The 21,458-nt window shown below is 34.8% G+C and overlaps 2 protein-coding genes across 2 annotated transcripts; both read left to right on the top strand.

Annotated features, from left to right (window-relative positions):
* Positions 1–1,919: 1,919 nt before the first annotated feature.
* Positions 1,920–7,164, top strand: LOC148302060 (alpha-amylase A-like). The gene is made up of 11 exons (XM_088272231.1): positions 1,920–1,981; positions 2,636–2,828; positions 2,979–3,130; positions 3,210–3,381; positions 3,462–3,577; positions 3,654–3,843; positions 4,358–4,549; positions 4,625–4,756; positions 4,857–5,060; positions 5,149–5,304; positions 6,834–7,164. The coding sequence occupies exons 2-11, from the start codon at positions 2,637–2,639 to the stop codon at positions 7,086–7,088; spliced, it is 1,761 nt and encodes a 586-aa protein (XP_088128357.1). The 5' UTR covers positions 1,920–1,981; position 2,636; the 3' UTR covers positions 7,089–7,164.
* Positions 7,165–16,786: 9,622 nt separating this feature from the next.
* Positions 16,787–21,216, top strand: LOC148302061 (alpha-amylase 2-like). Its single transcript, XM_088272221.1, has 10 exons — positions 16,787–16,971; positions 17,067–17,218; positions 17,976–18,147; positions 18,231–18,346; positions 18,577–18,766; positions 19,244–19,432; positions 19,519–19,653; positions 19,742–19,942; positions 20,214–20,369; positions 20,934–21,216. The coding sequence occupies exons 1-10, from the start codon at positions 16,792–16,794 to the stop codon at positions 21,072–21,074; spliced, it is 1,632 nt and encodes a 543-aa protein (XP_088128347.1). The 5' UTR covers positions 16,787–16,791; the 3' UTR covers positions 21,075–21,216.
* The last annotated feature ends 242 nt before the right edge of the window (positions 21,217–21,458 follow it).

Here is a 21,458-nt window from a genome sequence, read left to right on the forward strand (position 1 = left end):
CAAATCTGGATCATCTCCAATTAGGAGTTATTAATACATTATTTTGCATGCTTAAATTCGAGTGTCGCCGCATGTAAATAATTTTTAGCAGCCATGATAATTATGTCATACGTCTAGCACTAGAATTTAGCAATATACATAATGGCGTGCTTCTCCGAGAACGCACCTAGCCGAGGCAACAACAATACTGCCAAAAATGAAGTTATCAGTGATCACTAACAACCATGGAGGAGATCCTAATGAGTGAATTCGGCATGAAAATAAAGAAAAGATAAAACCAAAGTAATGGTCATAGGCTGAACCGAACAGCGAGAAAAAGTGTCCATGTCTAAAGTACTCCTAAAAATGTGAAAAATTTTGTTTTCCTTGGAAGCAGGATCTCTTGGGATGGCCGATCAAAAGGCGAGATTAAAAGTCGCATACAACAGGCAAGACTTGCGTTTAAAAGTAAATCAGTGATTTTCCAATCAAATAACATAGATCTGAAACTACGCAAACTTCTTGTCAAAACGTATGTATGAAGCGTGCTACTGTATGGCTGCGAGACATGGTGCCTATCTGAAAGAGATAAGAATATGCTGAATGCGTTCGATCTGTGAACCTTTAGAAGAATGCTCGGGATATCCTAGAGAGACCACATCTCCAACGACGAGGTACTACGATTAATCGAAGAAAGAAAGCACCTACTCGCAACTATCTCCAGGAGACGCTCCGAATGGATAGGTCACGTATTGAGACAGGAGGGTTTCCTGTACATAATAATAGAGGGGACGATCGAGGGAATAAATGCCAGAGGACGCCCACGCCGCGAATACCTAAGCGACTAATACGAGGACATGGGCTGCTCAACGTATGAGGAGCTGAAGAGGGCTTCGGAAAATAGACTATGTAGAATGGCGAAGGAGATGTCATTTCTTGCTGCAGACCGATCAAGATCACTTCTCGACAATCTAATAACATTCAATGATTATTCGTCAGATAACACGAAGTTCAATTATATTATAGGTGTTTACGTAATTTTAGAGAGTTGATTATAATAAAAATAATATAAAAACACCAAATTTTAAAATGATATGTACAAACAAAACTTGATTCCTTTTTCAAAGCAGGATTACCGAAAGCAAGCGCGTCGATATCAAACAGAAACGTCACATCACGAAGAGTGTCCGAAGACAATAAATACTTTTTTTTGTGTTTTGTATTGTTTATTTATACATGAATACAGAGTTTAAATTTATATTTTCCAACTTTAGTTTTTATTTGCTATAAATCGGTCAAAGCAAATAAAAACCTATCAGCAAATGCTAAACTGGCAGTACATATCGGGGTCCTGGATTCAGCTCCATACTTTTATGTATGGAAGTGAATTTTGGATGACAGCAGATTGAATGCAGTGGAAATGCGATCCTTCAGACGAATGTGCTGAAAAAAGGTTTTTGATAGAAGTTCGAATAGTAAAATAAGGAAATAATGCAAGGTTGAGACTATAATTGTCGAAAAAATTAAGAATGGTGTGTTAGAATGGTTTGGACACGTGGAACGTATGAGTGAGGAAAGAACGATTAAACAAATTTATGAGGCAAATTTAGTTGCAAAAAGAAGCAGAGGAAGACCAAGGAAAACTTTGCATAATTAGGTATGTCAAATACTTGAAAGCGGCCGGGACAGGAATCAAAATAATCGGCGGATATGTGTGAGGAGATGGTATGGCGTTCATTCTCTCTGCCTACCCCTAGGGTGATGCGGAGTAATGGTTAGTTAGTTATTTTTATATCCCCTCCCCCCAACTAGTCAGTCCGTTATACCAAGGTTTTACAGTATCTCTACGGAATTTTTAAATCATTATCCAACAAAAGAACGTGATAAGATTGTAAATATCTTGTAATCTTCAAGGAAAATTATTGTTTTTCTTATAAAACATATAATTCTGCGTCTTGGATCAGATATCTGTGTGCAAATCGGCAGTTTGTGCCTGATAAAAGTAAGTTCAACATATTTTGGTTCTTAAATTTCTTTTTGAAATACTATTTTCATATTTTATTTATGTATTTGAGTTTAAAGAATATTTTTCTTTGAAAGCAAACATCACATAGTTTTATGTTTGATTTACACCTATAATAACGATTTCCATCGAAAAAGTCGTTTCAATATTAATCTTTACAAAGAAATTGAATAAAAGCATTATTTTGAGTAAGTCTAAGTACTTATTCACAAATGTGTATTATCTCCAATTAGGAGTTATTTTTTGTATTATTTTTTGACATCTCAACAAATATGAAGAAGAATTTGGTAGTCTGGGTATTTACGGGGCTATGAAAATGCTTCTTTTATCTCACCATATACGTTTCAAGTGAAATTCTCATCAATTTAAGCATAATGTTTTTAATTTAAAACAATATATTTAGAAGTTCCAAGAATTTGAGTAGTGTAGTAGTCAATCATGGATAGAATTAGTGAATGTTACACGTGTGTAAAGTGATTACTTAAACCGTCGTAAGCCCCGTAAACGTTCCATATTCTCCTTCTACTGTATTGAAATGTCAAAAATAATAGATAACATGCTTATCTTAATCAGCTAAACACATTGGTTTTATTCTTAAAAGGGTATTTCGTTAAATGCCTTCTTTATTTCAAGGATGAGATACTTTGTATCCTGGGTGTTCCTTCTCGCTTCGCTGACTGGGGTGACCTTCGGTTGGTCCAGCTACCATGATCCTCACTTCAAGGACAATCACTCGGTTATAGTCCATATGTTCGAGTGGAAGTGGAAGGATATTGCTACCGAGTGCGAGAGGTACTTAGGACCAAATGGATTTGGAGGAGTTCAGGTGAGATCGATAAAAAATACTCATTAATTTTTTTACTTTTCATCTCACAAATAATTACAATTTACAAGATGTGTCCTCACGAAATGCACGATGAATGTCAAAAGCAAAAAAAAGTTTATTTCAATTCGTATTGATTTTTCTACATTATAGACATCCCCAGCCGGAGAGAACTTAATGATCCCGAGCAAGAACAGACCTTGGTGGGAAAGATACCAGCCCATTTCTTACAAACTGACGACCAGGTCAGGAAACGCGGAAGAATTCGGTGACATGTGCAGACGTTGCAACGCAGCTGGAGTGAGGTACAGAAAGAATATCTTATCCGATCCTTATGCTTTGCATGTGTTATATTGTTTATCAACGATACGGTTTTTTTTTCAGGATCTACGTGGATGCCGTCATCAACCATATGACCGGAAAATGGACTGAAAATGTTGGCACTGGTGGTTCTACTGCCATCTTCGACGAATGGGGCTACCCAGCAGTTCCTTATACTTTGGACGACTTCAATCAGCCTATCTGTGATATCGGCACTTACCACAATGCTACTGAAGTAACCCCCCGTTGAAATATCATGATTTAATTCAATTTGTCTAGTTTTTCTATTACTTATATGTTTCTTCAAATCAACAGGTGCGTAATTGCCAACTTAGTGGGTTGAAGGACTTGAACCAAGCTAAACCAAACGTCAGATCTCAGATTATCAAGTATATGAATAGCCTCATCGATTTAGGTGCAGCAGGTTTTCGGTAAAAAAATAATTGAGTTTTTTCTATTTCAACTCATTGATTGAAGTTATATATTTAAACGTTCAATATATTTTAGGATCGATGCAGCTAAACACATCTGGCCCGAAGATCTTCAGTACATATATAGTAACCTTAACAACTTGAACACTGCCCAAGGATTCCCGAGTGGTACAAGGCCTTTTATATTCCAGGAAGTAATTGATCTTGGAGGTGAAGCCGTTTTCAGGGAAGAATACATTGGCATGGGAAAAGTTACTGAAATGAAGGTAGTTTCCTTAATTTCTTATTCCTCTTCTTCTTTTTCCATCTTATAGAGCCTACGATATATCTTTTCCGTAATTCGTCTCTTGTGATGTGGACTGTCAGCTATCACGCCATCGCTTTGGAGGTCTTCCAGATGGTCTTTTTCCGACTGGATTCTCTTGAGGGGCGATTCGGGCCAGTTTATTTTCTTGCATTCTATTGATATGGGCATTCCAGAATTCTCCATCTGACTACATCTAATTTCTGTATTCTTTATTTGGTCTCTCAACGTGTTTCCGGTTATGTACCTCAATTCCTTTCATTTCTGAAGTTCTTAGAAGTTAGGGTTCTCGCTGTATCTGCTTTGGTTTCTTTCTCATATGTAATAATCAGTCTTAGACATTTGCTTTCTTATTTGCTTTTTTCATGTTTTATTCTTCCAGATTTTTTTTCCTAAATTTCAATTTGTTTTAATCCTGACCACTGGAATTATTTTCATTTTTAAAACCTTCGTAAAAGGGGATTTTTTTATTATAGTTCACGATGCTGATTGGAGACCTGTTCAGGGGAAATATTGTTTTGAAACGAGCTAAGGATTGGGGAGCAGGAGACTGGAATTTCATGAGTTCGGAAGACTCTATTGTTTTCGTTGATAATCATGACAACCAAAGAGGTCACGGTTCAGGAGGTGGTGCCATTGTCAACTACCATATGCCTCGGCAATATAAAGTAATTATTAAATTTATTTATGTTGACAAACATTTGTTATTTGTTGAACATCTTATTGAATTAATAAAATTTTAGGCTGCAACTGCCTTCAAGCTGGCCCATCCTTTCGGAGAACCAAAGATGATGAGTTCTTTCAACTTCACCGATTCTGAAGCTGGACCACCAATGGACAATAATGAAAACATTATTTCTCCTACCATCAACTCTGTAAGTTACTTGTTAGCCTATATCACTTTAAAGGAATCGATTTTTAATTCGTTTTGGATAATGTACGATGCATCAATATTTAAAACTCTTTTTTTTTTAGGATGGCAATGGATGTGGAAACGGATGGGTGTGTGAACACAGATGGCCGGTAATGAGACAAATGGTCAAATTCAGGAATGTCGTTATTGGGACAGATATAACAAACTGGTGGGATAATGACAATGACCAAATATCATTCTGTAGAGGCAACAAGGGATTCGTTGCTTTCAACAATGAAGGTTTCAACCTAAAAGAGAATTTGATGGTACAAAAAATTATGTGTTTGTCATTTGATATGTAAGCGGGGCCTTCTAACGACTGAATTGTAATTTATCGCTCTTCAAATTTTGCAGACATGTTTACCAGCTGGTACTTATTGTGACGTCTTTACTGGTTCGAGGAACGGAAATGATTGTACCGGACAGAAGGTTGTAGTGGATGGAAGCGGAAGAGCATCCATAGAAGTCAGTACGACTGAAGGCGCTCTGGCGATCCATATCGGAAGCGAGGTAAAAAAGAAGTCAAAAGTAATGTTCAATCTCTCCGTGGGGCAATAAAATACCAAATCAGATAGCAGTGGCCTCACATTTTGGGCGTAGTGATTATTTCTCGAATATTTCCAGACTGTGCTGGAATCAGGATTTTTTAGATGGGAATTGCGTTTATTATTTACCTTGCTGATTATGTACAAGATTCATAGATCATTAAGTGGATTTTTGTTTCTTCTAACTCAGTAAAGATGTTTTTTTTAATATTTTAATCTGTGTTGGGAACTGGAGAGATAATCTAGTATGCGCCAATCAGGAACTTCTCAGCATTTTCTCATTGCTGGGAAGTTACCACATAAAATTCCTCAGGAGAAGGCGGACTCGGAATAAGGACTTCTAACGCCATCTATAATACAATACAATTAAATAATTTATCTGCAAATTACATGTTTTATCGACTGAACAAACGTTTTTTTTTTGTTTTCTTCAGCGGTTAAATTGAAATTTTTACACACAATCGAATCAATGATCAGAAAAACATCTCAAAATAACTAAAAAGTTACAATCGCTTTTTGGTAGATTTTGTTACATCCAATGACATATTTCACAATTTTTTATGAATTACATCTTACTGACAATAATTTTGGAAAGAAAATGCGCCATTTTCGTAAAAAAAAAACGACATTAAGGTCTTCATTAAGCTCTTAATGTCGTTTTTTTTAAGGTCGACATTAAGCTTTTCAGAATATAAAATGTTCTCTTATGACTATACTCTGTGTTCAAAAAGACCATTAGAATACAATTGAATCATCACAGCTAATAGAATTACGTTATTTATTGTAACTGCAGACAGGTGGTAGAATTCCATATTAAATTGTTGGGTAATATATCCAAAATTAAATAAGGTTTATTGGATTGAATTCTACATTTACGTGTATTTATATATATGTTAATACGTGACGCGTTTCGTCTTATTAAGACATTGTTAAACACTGACAATTTTTTTTTACAAAATGTTATTATATATTAACAATAATTGCTATTATTAGGTCTAGGAGTTCATATAATGGTGAGTATTTCGGTGGGTAATGTGGATTTATATGAACGTTAAGATAACCAATGTAGTTAAATGTCAATTAGGGTATATGAATACAATTTGTATGGCTTTGAAATAAGTATAATATTCCTAACAATTATGTATCTACAAGAACTTATCATATAAATATTGCATATTGACTATATAAATATTATATATATTTATATATATATATATATATATATATATATATATATATATATATATATATATATATATATATATATATATATATATATATATATATTTATATACATATATATATTTTATATTGGCAATTTCTTTATAAGACGAAATGCGTCACGTATTAACATATACATAAATAAATGTAGAATTCAATCCAATAAACCTTGTTTAATTTTGGATATATTACCCGAGAATCACGTTACACAAGCATTTTAAAGTAATTGCCACAGGTTTTTGGTCATACTTAAAAGACATGATACTTTTACAGTCGAACCTCAACTCTGAGGCTCCGCCACCTGATCCAACCACTTCACCAACTGGTTCTCCACCAACCACCTCCGAACCGTCAGTCACCTCTCCGAATCCCGACCCCGGCTGCGCCACCGGCATGAAGGTGTCAGTCACCCTCGGCGACGCAGTCTGGATTGGCTGTCTCCTCGGACCGGATGCCAGCTGCACTGGAATGAGAGTCGAAGCCAACCTTAATGATGAAACCTGGACTGGTTGCCTCGATGAAATGTGAAACTCAGTCGCAACTTAATAGACATGTTTAAATAATTGTTTTGTAATGACTTTCAAAATAAACTGTATTTTTCAAACTGTTATTATTTTATTAAAATGAATAATAATTTAACCCTTATCCGCACCCCAATGGTGCATAGGGCTCTGCGTCATATAAACGCAGAGTTATCTTGATCGTTAACACACTAAGGAAAGGTGATCAGCCCTCCGCTTCAGGTACCAGTCCAGGGTAGTATTGAATAAATATTACAGTGAAAAAATAAATTATATTTATTTGACCCCCCTGGGAGTCGAACCTGGGGCCTCCAGAACGGTAGCTGACCATTACACGTGGGAAAAGGAATAATATTAATATTACTTTGTTCATTGTTATTTATTTATTAATTTTATTTGTTTGGGAAATATATAACTTGTACATAAAAATATAAAATAAAGTTAGATTGACAAGGATTAAAGCCAAATAAATAATTACACATATATGTATGTTATGAATACTGTTGTTTAGAGAAATAAGAGCAGAGTGAAATAAGAGAGAGGTGGGTGTGTGTAAGTGTAAATGTGTGTGTGTTTGAGGGTGGGGGTAAAACGGTAAGCGTATGGTATTAAATGGAATTTGCAAGATGGAAAAGAAGAAGAGAGGAATTATAAAATGGTATCCGTCCGCCTCCGTAGTGTAATGTTCACACGTTCACATGAAATTTCACTCAACGTGAAATTAGATATGGACGATCGAATTAAATAAAGAATTTTATAAAATAAGTCGTTATCCCATACTGTACATAGAATAGACTGACATTTCTCTTCTCCGTCTTACTTCTCATTACTGAGGGTTGTGATCCTTGTCGAAGCAAAGATTCCTCTCCAATTATCCTATGACTGCGCTGCACGTAGCGCTCCAACCACCGAGGTGCCTACTACTGTCTTAACTTGATCGGTCCACCGGGTGGAGGATCTTCCTATCTCTCTCTTACCCTCCAGACTACCAATCACAACTAGTTGTTCCAGAACATGTCCAAAGAACTGAAGAATGTCGTCGTGTACAGACATTTGCCAGAGTCAAGCCATCCAAATTTTGAGCATGTTTATAAAAAATATCATTATTTTCTTCGTAGATTAAGGTATAAGTCAAATAAAAATACTTCAGAAATCATTTATAAAACAATCAATATTACACATATACATATATTACTGCTCAACAGTTTTATTTTTGGCAAATGAAGTAAATTGAAATAAATTTAAATATTTACAAAATAAAGCGATGAGAAAAGTACTCAAGAAAAATAGATATAATAATGTAAAAAAATGAGAGAAGAACTCAACTGGTTATCTTTAAAAAAGAGACTAAATTAATTATGCTGATCTTTATATATAATTTTTTTTTACGATAAATTACCCAAATATTTTAATGATAAAATAGTTTTAAACAAAAATGTTCATAAACATATTACTAGAAATAAGGATAAAATAAAACTGCCATTGCTGAAAAAAACTGTGACGCAAAATCGTTCAATGCATAAAGGTTTGATAATCTATGATGAGATGCTTGAATGTGTGAAGAATGAAAAGAGTCAGAAAGAATTTAAAAGTTAATGTTTTGTTTACTGTAATAAGATGTAAATATATATCGGTAGTGTAAAGGCAAAGGGGTATATCTGTCTCAGACCAAATTTTACAGGAGAGAAAAAACAAACTTGTGAAATTAAATAACTCGTTTGTTTTATGTATTTTTACATACACATATCTCAATAAAACTACATAAGTATTGCAACTACAGCTACATCCTTTTTCCAAATTATGGAATACACTATTTTAGACATTTTGTGGAACAAACTTAGATTTTTTTACAGATATACCAATTTGCCATTACACTTCCGATATATGGTGTAAATTAAGTATAAATAATTGTTTGTATTAGTTGTAATATAAGCTCACTAAAGAAATAAAAAAAAATAATAATAAAATAAATTAGCTCCTGGCGACTTGGACTGGTTGGTGCGTCTAGCTAACCATTTGAGGCTCATGCTGAAATTTGGAGCAAGCGCCTCCAACACTACATTTCAAATGCGTCAATTTTTCTACTTTCTGCTACTTTTATGGTCCATGTTTCAGCAGCATAGAGAAAAATGGAGTAGACCAAACTCCTGACAAGCTTTATCTTGGTGTTGTTACATTGTAGACTTTCATTAAGCGAAGTAAATTTTTACATTCTTTTTTGTATTTAAGATAATTCAAGAATTTGTACGTAAATAGTACCTTTACGTTATTTTTACAAGTTTACCGATGACCGGGGAGATATTAAAATAGTTATCACTAAATAATATCAATTCAATTTTTGTTTTTTTTTATAGATATACAGAATAATTCAATTGACATAATCATGATGTACTTGCTTAAATTTTTATCAGTTGTTTCATAAGCTTCAAAACAATGAAATGTTTTTTGTATGTGTTATAAGTTAGTTATCGGAAGGTGATCAATCTTTTCATATAAGATTTAAATTATTCATATAAGTTAACAGTTAATAACATATTTTATCTAAAAAAATACATCAGATATCTAAATACAGACAATTTTATTTATACAAAATAAAAAAAAAGTCGTGGAACTCAGAAGGCTTACGATCTGGGATTCGTTGTCTTCAGTGATCATTTTATGCTCTTTGTAATGTTCAGTATGCTGTCCATGCTTTAAAATCCATGCTGCTTCAATTAAAGAGGTTATTTGTAATGTATTTATTACATTCAAGAGTATAATCATTTTTTTAATTTCATAGAAACACACATTTTTTTACTATATGTATTACGGCTCTTTGGGCATGGCCTGTGTTGAGCCGAAATACTTACATGTTAATACATTTTTTTTATTTTTTATTGTTTTTTATTTCTAGATAATATACATTACATACAATATATACAATAACAACATACAGTATAAAGGTTTTACAACAAAATAATTACACCTGGACTTTAATTAATTCACTTTCTACCTTGTCCCCTCCAACGAGAAGCAACCATCGACGGACACTGTTCTCAAAGACATGATCACTACTGGAATTCTTAATGGTTACGAGCATATTTTTGCTAAGACATCTTATATGTATATCACATAAGTTTACTTATTAAATACCTACCTCAGAGGTTTTACTTAGTAAATACCAATATCTGTTGAACTATTGTGACTCGTGTTTCAATTAGCGTTGCCGATGTCAATTTTCAGAATTCCCCAAAATAGGGAAAAACAAAGTCCAGAATCCCCACAAATTCCTCACACTCAAAATTTCAAGAAAAAACTAGGTCTCGACAAAGGCTTCTGAGTTTTCTGCACTCCAAATTCGGCAATTATGCTTATTGACATAGCCATTTAACCAAAAAATGCCCCTCGTCGGTGAACTCAATGTTGCGTTGAGGAAGAGGATCAAGCTAAGTATTGTTTTCGGCCCATTCACCAAACCTACGACGCGCATATTGATCATTCAGTCTATGCATGGTGAAGTGGCAAAACGTACTGACTACAAATCAACTGTCAACTGTCAAATTGACAGTCTGTAGAAACAATGTTGCCAGTTTAAAAACCAAACCTCTTAAAAAAAAAACACCCTATATTTTTACAGAAAAACCACTATTGTCAAAACCCCGATAATCTCAATGGGTGGAAATTCCAAAACAATTGAATTCAGCAGATTTTTTAAATTATATACAATGAAATAAAAACTTCCTAAGTATATAACTTTTTTCCACATTCATCTTATTTGACCAGTGACCGGATTTCATCGTTACTCGACATCATCAGACTGGTGGAAGGCTAGACAAAATTCTATAAGGAGGATAGACATTGATGTAACGATCGTGTTAAGGAGGAATCGCAAACCTTCAATTCATGAAGCGTTTGGCCACGCAAGGGGACGTGTCTTCACGCGGTTTTTTTATAAACTTTGGATTTAGATTTTTTTTATTATTTACTGAAAAAATATTTTTTTATATTTTTTACTCCTTACTTTTCAATTACTCTTTTATTTTCAAATTAATATGTTTATTTCGAAGGAAAACTTTCAATGTGGTTGGTAATAGAAACAGAGGAAGATCGAGAAAAACTTGGCTTGCCAATTTTAATATTTGAAATTGGTTAGGTAAGTTATTGGAATAATCTGATAATAATAATATGAGGAGATGTATGAATATGGAAGGGGTGAAGATTGCGTGCAAAAATAGATTGTTGTGGCATTCTGTTCTTGTTGAAGTATGAATATAAATATATATATATATATATATATATATATATATATATATATATATATATATATATATATATATATATATATATATATATATATATATATATATATATATATATATATATATATATATATATATATATTCTTCTTCTCCGTCTTAATCCTCATTGCTGAGGGTTGTGACCCTTGCAGAAGCAATGACTCTTCTCCAGTTATCCCTTGACTGCGCTGCACGTAGCGCTCCAACCACTGAGGTGCCTGCTGCTGCCTTAATTTGATCGGTCCATCGTGTGGGGATCTTCCTCTCCCTCTCTTTCCCTCCAGGCTACCGATCACAACTAGGCGTTCCAGGCTATCCTCGTTGCCACGCGCAACGTGTCCAAAGAACTGGAGAATCCGTCGGGTACAGATATTGGCCAGAGACAAGCCATCCAAGCGTAGTTCCTGGCGAATGGACTCATTGGTGCGTCTAGCTGTCCATGGAATTCGGAGCATGCGCCTCCAACACCACATTTCGAAGGCATCAATTTTTCTCCTTTCTGCTGCTTTTATAGTCCATGTTTCAGCAGCATAGAGAAAAATGGAGTGGACCAAGCTCCTGACAAGCTTCATCTTGGTGTTGTTACTCACACCCCGGTCTTTCCAAATTTTGTCTAGCTTAGACATGGCACTTTTGGCGATGGCGATACGACGTCTAATCTCTCCTTCACAAGTTCCTTCATTGCTGATTTGAGATCCAAGGAACTGGAACTCGTTTATTATCTCTAAACCTTCCAGTGAGTTCCCGAGATCACCAAACTTCTTAGATCGATCTATGATCATGATCTTGGTCTTGCTTTGGTTAATCTCTAGTCCCAGTGCCTTGCTCTCAATCTCTACTCGTTTAAGGAGATCTACCATCTCTTTTGGGTCTTTGGCCAGAAGTGTTGTGTCGTCCGCATATCGTATATTGGACAGCTTTACGCCACCAATGGACACTCCTCCATTCCATTCGTAGAGAGCCCTGCGCATGATGTATTCCCCATAGATGTTAAACAGGTCAGGGGAGAGTATGCATCCCTGTCTTACACCTTTCTCAGTGGGGAAGCTTGCAGTGTTTATGCCATTGATTCTTACGATTGCCTTACTTTGGGCATAAAGTCCATGGATGAGTTTTATCAAATGGGATGGGACTCCCATCTCCATGAGTACTTTCCACAGATGTTCCCACTTCACGCAGTCGAAAGCTTTTTTGTAATCGATAAAGCATAAAACTGTTGGCGTCAGGAACTCTCGGCTTTTTTCGATCACTTGGCGGATGTTGAGGATCTGCTCTCTTGTTCCTCTTCCTTTCACAAAACCAGCTTGTTCCTTTGGTATTTGCCATCCAATGTAACTGTGTAATCGTGCTTTTAGAACATATAGCATTATCTTGCTGGTGTGAGAGATAAGTGCTATTGTCCTATAGTTTTCACACTTTTTGGATGAGCCTTTTTTGTGAAGAGGAATGAAAACAGATTCAGCCCATTCCTGAGGCCATGTTCCCGTTCTCCATATGAGGTTGCAGAGATCCAGCACTGTTTTTATGCCCTTATCCCCTAGTTCTTTTAGAAGCTCGGCCTGTATGCAGTCATTGCCGGGGGACTTGTTGCATTTTAGTTTTTTCAGTGCATTTCGAATCTCTTCTTCCAAAATGTCGGGTTCCATGGTTTGATTCTCAAAGGAAGGACTTCCTGCTGTTGAGGTCTCGGCATATAGTCCGGAGCAGTAACCTCGCCATCTCTCCAAGACGCTGCCAATGTCCGTCAGAACGCTTCCATTTTGGTCCTCTATTGCCCATGTCTGAGGTTTGAAGGCACGGGTTAAGAGTTTAACCTTTTGGAAAAGATCCTTTGTAGTGACGCTATTCGCTTTATCTTCTATCTCAGCACAGATATCCGAAATTTGTTTATTTTTGTCTCGTGTATATATATATATATATATATATATATATATATATATATATATATATATATATATATATATATATATATATATATATATATATATATATATATATATATATATATATATATATATATATATATATATATATATATATATATATATATATATATATATATATATATATATATATATATATATATATATATATATATATATATATATATATATATATATATATATATATATTCTTCTTCTCCGTCTTAATCCTCATTGCTGAGGGTTGTGACCCTTGCAGAAGCAATGACTCTTCTCCAGTTATCCCTTGACTGCGCTGCACGTAGCGCTCCAACCACTGAGGTGCCTGCTGCTGCCTTAATTTGATCGGTCCATCGTGTGGGGATCTTCCTCTCCCTCTCTTTCCCTCCAGGCTACCGATCACAACTAGGCGTTCCAGGCTATCCTCGTTGCCACGCGCAACGTGTCCAAAGAACTGGAGAATCCGTCGGGTACAGATATTGGCCAGAGACAAGCCATCCAAGCGTAGTTCCTGGCGAATGGACTCATTGGTGCGTCTAGCTGTCCATGGAATTCGGAGCATGCGCCTCCAACACCACATTTTGAAGGCATCAATTTGCTGCTTTTATAGTCCATGTTTCAGCAGCATAGAGAAAAATGGAGTGGACCAAGCTCCTGACAAGCTTCATCTTGGTGTTGTTACTCACACCCCGGTCTTTCCAAATTTTGTCTAGCTTAGACATGGCACTTTTGGCGATGGCGATACGACGTCTAATCTCTCCTTCACAAGTTCCTTCATTGCTGATTTGAGATCCAAGGAACTGGAACTCGTTTATTATCTCTAAACCTTCCAGTGAGTTCCCGAGATCACCAAACTTCTTAGATCGATCTATGATCATGATCTTAGTCTTGCTTTGGTTAATCTCTAGTCCCAGTGCCTTGCTCTCAATCTCTACTCGTTTAAGGAGATCTACCATCTCTTTTGGGTCTTTGGCCAGAAGTGTTGTGTCGTCCGCATATCGTATATTGGACAGCTTTACGCCACCAATGGACACTCCTCCATTCCATTCGTAGAGAGCCCTGCGCATGATCTATTCCCCATAGATGTTAAACAGGTCAGGGGAGAGTATGCATCCCTGTCTTACACCTTTCTCAGTGGGGAAGCTTGCAGTGTTTATGCCATTGATTCATACGATTGCCTTACTTTGGGCATAAAGTCCATGGATGAGTTTTATCAAATGGGATGGGACTCCCATCTCCATGAGTACTTTCCACAGATGTTCCCACTTCACGCAGTCGAAAGCTTTTTTGTAATCGATAAAGCATAAAACTGTTGGCGTCAGGAACTCTCGGCTTTTTTCGATCACTTGGCGGATGTTGAGGATCTGCTCTCTTGTTCCTCTTCCTTTCACAAAACCAGCTTGTTCCTTTGGTATTTGCCATCCAATGTAACTGTGTAATCGTGCTTTTAGAACATATAGCATTATCTTGCTGGTGTGAGAGATAAGTGCTATTGTCCTATAGTTTTCACACTTTTTGGATGAGCCTTTTTTGTGAAGAGGAATGAAAACAGATTCAGCCCATTCCTGAGGCCATGTTCCCGTTCTCCATATGAGGTTGCAGAGATCCAGCACTGTTTTTATGCCCTTATCCCCTAGTTCTTTTAGAAGCTCGGCCTGTATGCAGTCATTGCCGAGGGACTTGTTGCATTTTAGTTTTTTCAGTGCATTTCGAATCTCTTCTTCCAAAATGTCGGGTTCCATGGTTTGATTCTCAAAGGAAGGATATATATATATATATATATATATATATATATATATATATATATATATATATATATATATATATATATAGTTTCATTTGGGACTAAATGAGTTTCCGACCTGGTGTAATTCCCCCCGCTAGTTACCTTGATTTCTTGGGAGTTGCTCAATCACTGAGAAACAGTCGAGTGCTTATTCATAAATTTGACATTCTCACCTCATTTTCAAAAATAGCAAAACCTCATTTTTCTCTCTTTTCTTGTATTATTACAATGTAAACAGAATGTCAGAAGACAGACTTTCACGTATCCCCCTTCAAGGAAACCCTAAAGGACGTAGACCCCAGGCAAACCCCCAAAAAGGTGGGTAGATAGCTGGCAGTCAACATCCCAAGAGCGACAGGCGGAGGTACAGACAGATCCTGAGGATCTAAAAAAAGAAGAAGATGATGAAGTTTATTTGACCTTAACATCGCTTTTATTTTGGGAACAATATTATCACGTAACAAGCATCTCTCATTTTTTAAATCTTAAAACTACCAACTACTGGTGCAAAAACGATTTAATAATTCTGTTACAATTTTAATTTATATTTCTTGAATGTTCTTCTAAAATGATATTGTTCATTTTGTATTACCTTGTCAATCATTGTTTAGATAAGACGATAAGATTAATAAAGATTTTCGTGTTCATTTGTTTTTTCGGTTAGCTCTCGCTATAAAAGGTCGTCACAATATTTAGGTGCAATTTATAGTGTCGCTGGAATTGTGTAAGTTCTACGAACTTCTTCGTCTTCTTCTTCTGATTAATGTAGGCCTTGTGACCTGTTTTTAAAAGGGATTAACCTCATGCGATGTCGATTCCCAGCTGTCAATCTCTTTGGTGGTCCGCCCGGGACCGGTCCGCAGTCGTATACCTTGGGGTTGGTCGTGCAGTGCAATGTGGGGGAGTCTGGATGGTTCTATTCTCCTAACACGCGCATACCATTGTCTCATTCGTTGCCTTCCCCACCTGACATCTTCGATCTCGTATATTTCCTTTATCACGGTGTTCCTTACTCTGTCTTGTAGATTCTTGTCAGATATGCTTCTTGGGGTCTTCATTTCTGACACTCTAAAAGCGTTTTTTGTGACTACGGTGTCCGCTCGATCAACTACTTTCGATCCCGTATGTCATGATGGGTCGCACACAATTTTTTGTATCAATAATTTCATATTTACGTATACAATACAAATGTACCAATATATACTGTACAAAAAGTAAAAATTTATCGTGAAAATCAACAAAATTGAATTAATTGTTTCGTTTTTCTTTATGCGACATTAAGATTTTAAACAAATATTTGTATTTAAATATGTGTGGAACCCCATAGTACTGCAACTTGTAGTGTCGAACCCCATAGTACTGCAACTTGTTATCCATTTTTAAATACTTACAAGCCGCTCAGATTCATTAAAAATAGTATTAAACTTAACTAGGTATTTATAATATATCGCTTATTAATATTTTAGAATATTTTTAACATTTACATTGTGGTTCGTAATGTTAGCATAAAACCACTCCGAGATTTTAGTCTACCGACTTCGAACTCGATTACCCACAAAATATTGATCACATGCGTTTTTGGTTGACTCGAGAATCAACATGCACTCAAGGATCACAGAAAAACATGCGCTAAAGACCAAGGTCTGGTCAAGTGTAAATTATAGAAAAAAAGATAATTAAACAAAAATAAACTAATAAAATGTTTTGTTTACAGGAAAAAGTAATATGGGAAATTTGTTACTTTCTTTTCTCTTATTGGGGGTAGTGGGCTCAGTTTTGAGCTACCACAACCCCAACTTTGTTGGGAAGAGGACGACCATGGTCCATCTCTTTGAGTGGAAGTGGAAGGATATTGCTGCAGAATGCGAGAACTGGTTGGGACCCAAAGGATTCGGTGGAGTTCAGGTACAAAACAAACACATTCCAATTACTTAATGAAAAGCCACTCTTCGAAACCGTCTACCACCGAAAACGTGTATCTACATTTTTTTTCTATCCAGCTCTCTCCTCCAAGTGAGAACTTGATGGTCACCAGCAGAAACAGGCCGTGGTGGGAAAGGTATCAACCTATCTCCTACAAGCTGATCACCAGGTCGGGAAACGAAGAAGAGTTTGCTGACATGGTCAAACGTTGCAATGCTGTTGGAGTCAGGTAAACCAAATAATAAACATAAATATCAAACATTTTAATTATTTATATATATAAACATATATATATATATATATATATATATATAATATATATATATATATATATATATATATATATATATATATATATATATATATATATATATATATATATATATATATATATATATATATATATATATATATATATATATATATATATATATTTATATATATATATATATATATATATATATATATATATATATATATATATATATATATATATATATATATATATATATATATATATATATATATATATATATATATATATATATATATATATATATATATATATATATATATATATATATATATATATTATATATATATATATATATATATATATATATATATATATATATATATATATATATATATATATATATATATATATATATATATATATTTATATAAAAATATATATCTATATATATATATATATATATATATATATATATATATATATATATATATATATATATATATAATATATATATATATATATTTGATATATATATATATATAGATATATATTTTTATATAATATATATATATATATATATATATATATATATATATATATATAAATATATATATATATATATATATATATATATATATATATATATATATATATATATATATATATATATATATATATATATATATATTGAAAAACCTATGATTTTAACCCTAATTTCATGTTGATTCAGAATATACCCCGATATTGTCGTCAACCACATGACTGGAACATGGCCCGAGAACGTTGGTACTGCAGGTTCCACTGTAGACTTCGCCAACTGGGATTACCCAGCAGTTCCTTTCACCAAGAATGACTTCAATCTTCCCATATGTACCCTCAGCAACTACAACGATCCTAACCAGGCACGTATTTTGCGATATTTACAAAATATATTTCCTTGCTTACCATGCAGGTGGATTGCCATTTTGTAATTGTTCTGTTTCAGGTCCGAAACTGCGAGCTGATTGAACTGAAGGACTTGAATCAGACTGCCGAAAACACAAAGACTAAAATAGTTGAATATATGAACAAAATGGTCGACTATGGTGTAGCCGGGTTCAGGTAAACGAATTTTCTATGTAAAACGTTATATTTACTGATTAAATTTATTATTATTGAACGGTCATTTTTATTAATAATTTTGAGAATATTCTATCGATACTTTAAATACTCAACACAGAGATAATCATCAGAGTATGAAAAGTATTCAATTTGTTTTGCTTTGATCTAACTGAAAAGAATTAGGTATTTTCAGTCAATTAAATGATATAATAAGTTTTAATATTTTCCAGAATTGATGCCGCCAAACACATGTGGCCTAATGCACTAAAAGCAATCTACGAGAGCCTCAATAACCTGAACACAGATCATGGTTTCCCAGCAGGAACCAGACCGTACCTCTTCCAGGAAGTTATTGATCTCGGTGGAGAGGCGGTAAAGAGGGAAGAATACTCTCCCCTTGGAGCTATAACGGAATTCAGAGTATGAAATTTCCACTTTTTTTTTTACTAAGGTTATTTCAATAAACCTTGAATAAGTAGAATAATATTATTTTTTGACATCTCATCAAAGATGAAGAAGAATATGGAAGTCTGGGCATTTACGGGGCTTACGACCGTCATAGGCTGGTTTAAGTGATCACTTTACACACGTGTAACATTCACCAATTCTACCCATTATTGACAACCACACTACTCAAATTCTTGGAAGTTCTATATATATGAACCAATTTAGAAACCTTGTTCATGAATCACTAGAACTTCACTAGAGACATCTATTGGTGAGATGTAAAGAAGCCTTTTATTAAGCAGAAACTCTTATCTTCTTCATCTTTGATGAGATGTCAAAAAATAATATGAAAATAACTCCTGTAATTGGAGATAATCCAGATTTTGTGAACAAGTATTTGGACACACTCAAAATGTTGTAAGTAGAATAATCAATTTCATTAATTTATAGGTCTGCGCTGAGCTCGGAAGATGTTTCCGTGGCAAGAATGCACTAAAGTGGTTGGAAAATTGGGGAGAAGGCTGGGGTCTTCTTCCAACCAACGAGAGTATCGTCTTTGTTGATAACCACGATAACCAGAGAGGACATGGAGCTGGCGGAGCTGATATTCTCACGTACAAAGATCCTAAAGGCTACAAGGTAATTTTACTTTTTATCACTGAATTATTGAATCTTTGTACATTATTTTTTTCATGAAGAGTGTTAATTCAAATCTCTACTTTCAGGCAGCAATTGGTTTCTTGCTTGGTCACGCTTATGCTGATGCAGCTAGAGTCATGAGTTCCTTCGCTTTCACCGATCCTGAAGTTGGACCTCCAATGGATGCTGATCAAAACACTATCTCACCAATTATTGGTGCCGTAAGTTACTTTAATTTGAACCCAGATATTAATCGTTGCAATTATGCAACGATGTATTTTTTTGTTTTATCGTACATTAATTTTGTAGGATGGGACTTGCGACAGCAACTGGGTTTGTGAACATAGATGGACTGCTATCGCCGGAATGGTAGGATTCCGTAATGAAGTTCTTGGGGAACCTGTCACTGACTGGTGGGACAATGGAAACAGCCAGATCTCTTTCAACAGAGGAAGCAAAGGATTTCTTGCCTTCAATCTCGAATCTAGCGACCTTACTAGAAGCTTCCAGGTATATGTTTAATATGTTTAAAAAAATCAAATCTAATTAAGGCCTAACTTCTGTTACAATTAAACGCTCTTCTACTGTGTTTGTCTATTCTCGAATGCATTTATTCAGTTTAAGTTGTGACTTGTTTAATTATTTCATTAATACAATTAATTATTTTAAATCTATAGAATTTCGTAAAAGAAACTAATTTTATACTATTTAAAAGCTTTTTACGCCCCTTTTTGCAAGTTTATTTCGACATCTAAAAATCTAAACGTCCATACAATTTTAGACAAATCTACCGGCTGGTACTTACTGCGACATCATTTCTGGTGTGAAGAGTGGTTCCACGTGTACCGGAAAGTCTGTTGAAGTCGATGCTGCTGGAATGGCTGCTATTAATCTTCCAGCAACTGATGATGAAGCCGTGATTGCAATCCACACCGGAGTGAGTACTATTTGATAATAATTCCTTCGAGCACGTGTCTTTCGCAGATGTGCTATGGTAGTCCATTGAATCATTAAAAAATGAAAAAATGGGTTAGTGTTAAAGCATGGGCAGCCAACCTTTTCAGCAAACATATATATATATATATATATATATATATATATATATATATATATATATATATATATATATATATATATATATATATATATATATATAATTACAAAAAATAATCAGAAATTTTCTCAGTTCTTCTGTTACTCTTCTCTTCTTTAGTCCAACGTCTTTACTACTTGACGCCATTATATGGGTCTTGATATTGTCACGATAGAGAAATACTTCCATATATGGGATATGATACGAACTACGCACGGTGAAATATCCTTTTCGTGGTTTTATGTACACTTAAAGAAAAAATATGTGAAATGCTCGCGGGCCGCAAGTAGACACCCGGCCCGCGGGCCGTGGCTTTGCCACCCTTGTGTTAAAGGAAGTTGATTAATTATAGCACCATCGCGAGAAGTTACAATGAAAACGTCATTAATATTTTGTGTCCGGTTTCAGGCTAAGATCGGAAGTGATGGTGGTGTAACTGACCCACCCGTTACAACATCCGTTCCCCCACCGGGAGGTTGTGGAGCTGACATGCAGGTTGAAGTCAGCTACGATGGCAAGAAATGGGGCGGTTGTCTTCAAAGGTCCTAAACCTACAACATTTGGTATTCCACCATCAATGACGTGTCTTTAATGCCAACCGATTTTTCACCTTTATTATTTAATCATGTTATATTCATGTTTAAGATTATGGCTCAATAAATATTTCTGTTTTTTTTTCAATTTAAATAAATTGTATTTATTAAACATGCGAAATCGAACAGGAACCAATATGTTATTTTTAATGCTACGCGTTTTCGTTTAACAAAATTTAAAGCAATTAAATTCATTGTAATACTGATATCTTAACAAAGATGAAGAACAATATGGAAATCTGGGCATGTATAGGGTGTACGACCAATCATACCCTAGTTTATTAATTTATACACGTGTTACATTCACCTTTCTACCATGATTGAAAATCACGCTACTCAA

This window comes from Brachycentrus maculatus, unplaced genomic scaffold (assembly GCF_059751285.1).
Source record: "Brachycentrus maculatus isolate JH-2025_06_01 unplaced genomic scaffold, ASM5975128v1 h1tg000483l, whole genome shotgun sequence".
In the NCBI taxonomy this organism is placed as follows: domain Eukaryota; kingdom Metazoa; phylum Arthropoda; class Insecta; order Trichoptera; family Brachycentridae; genus Brachycentrus; species Brachycentrus maculatus.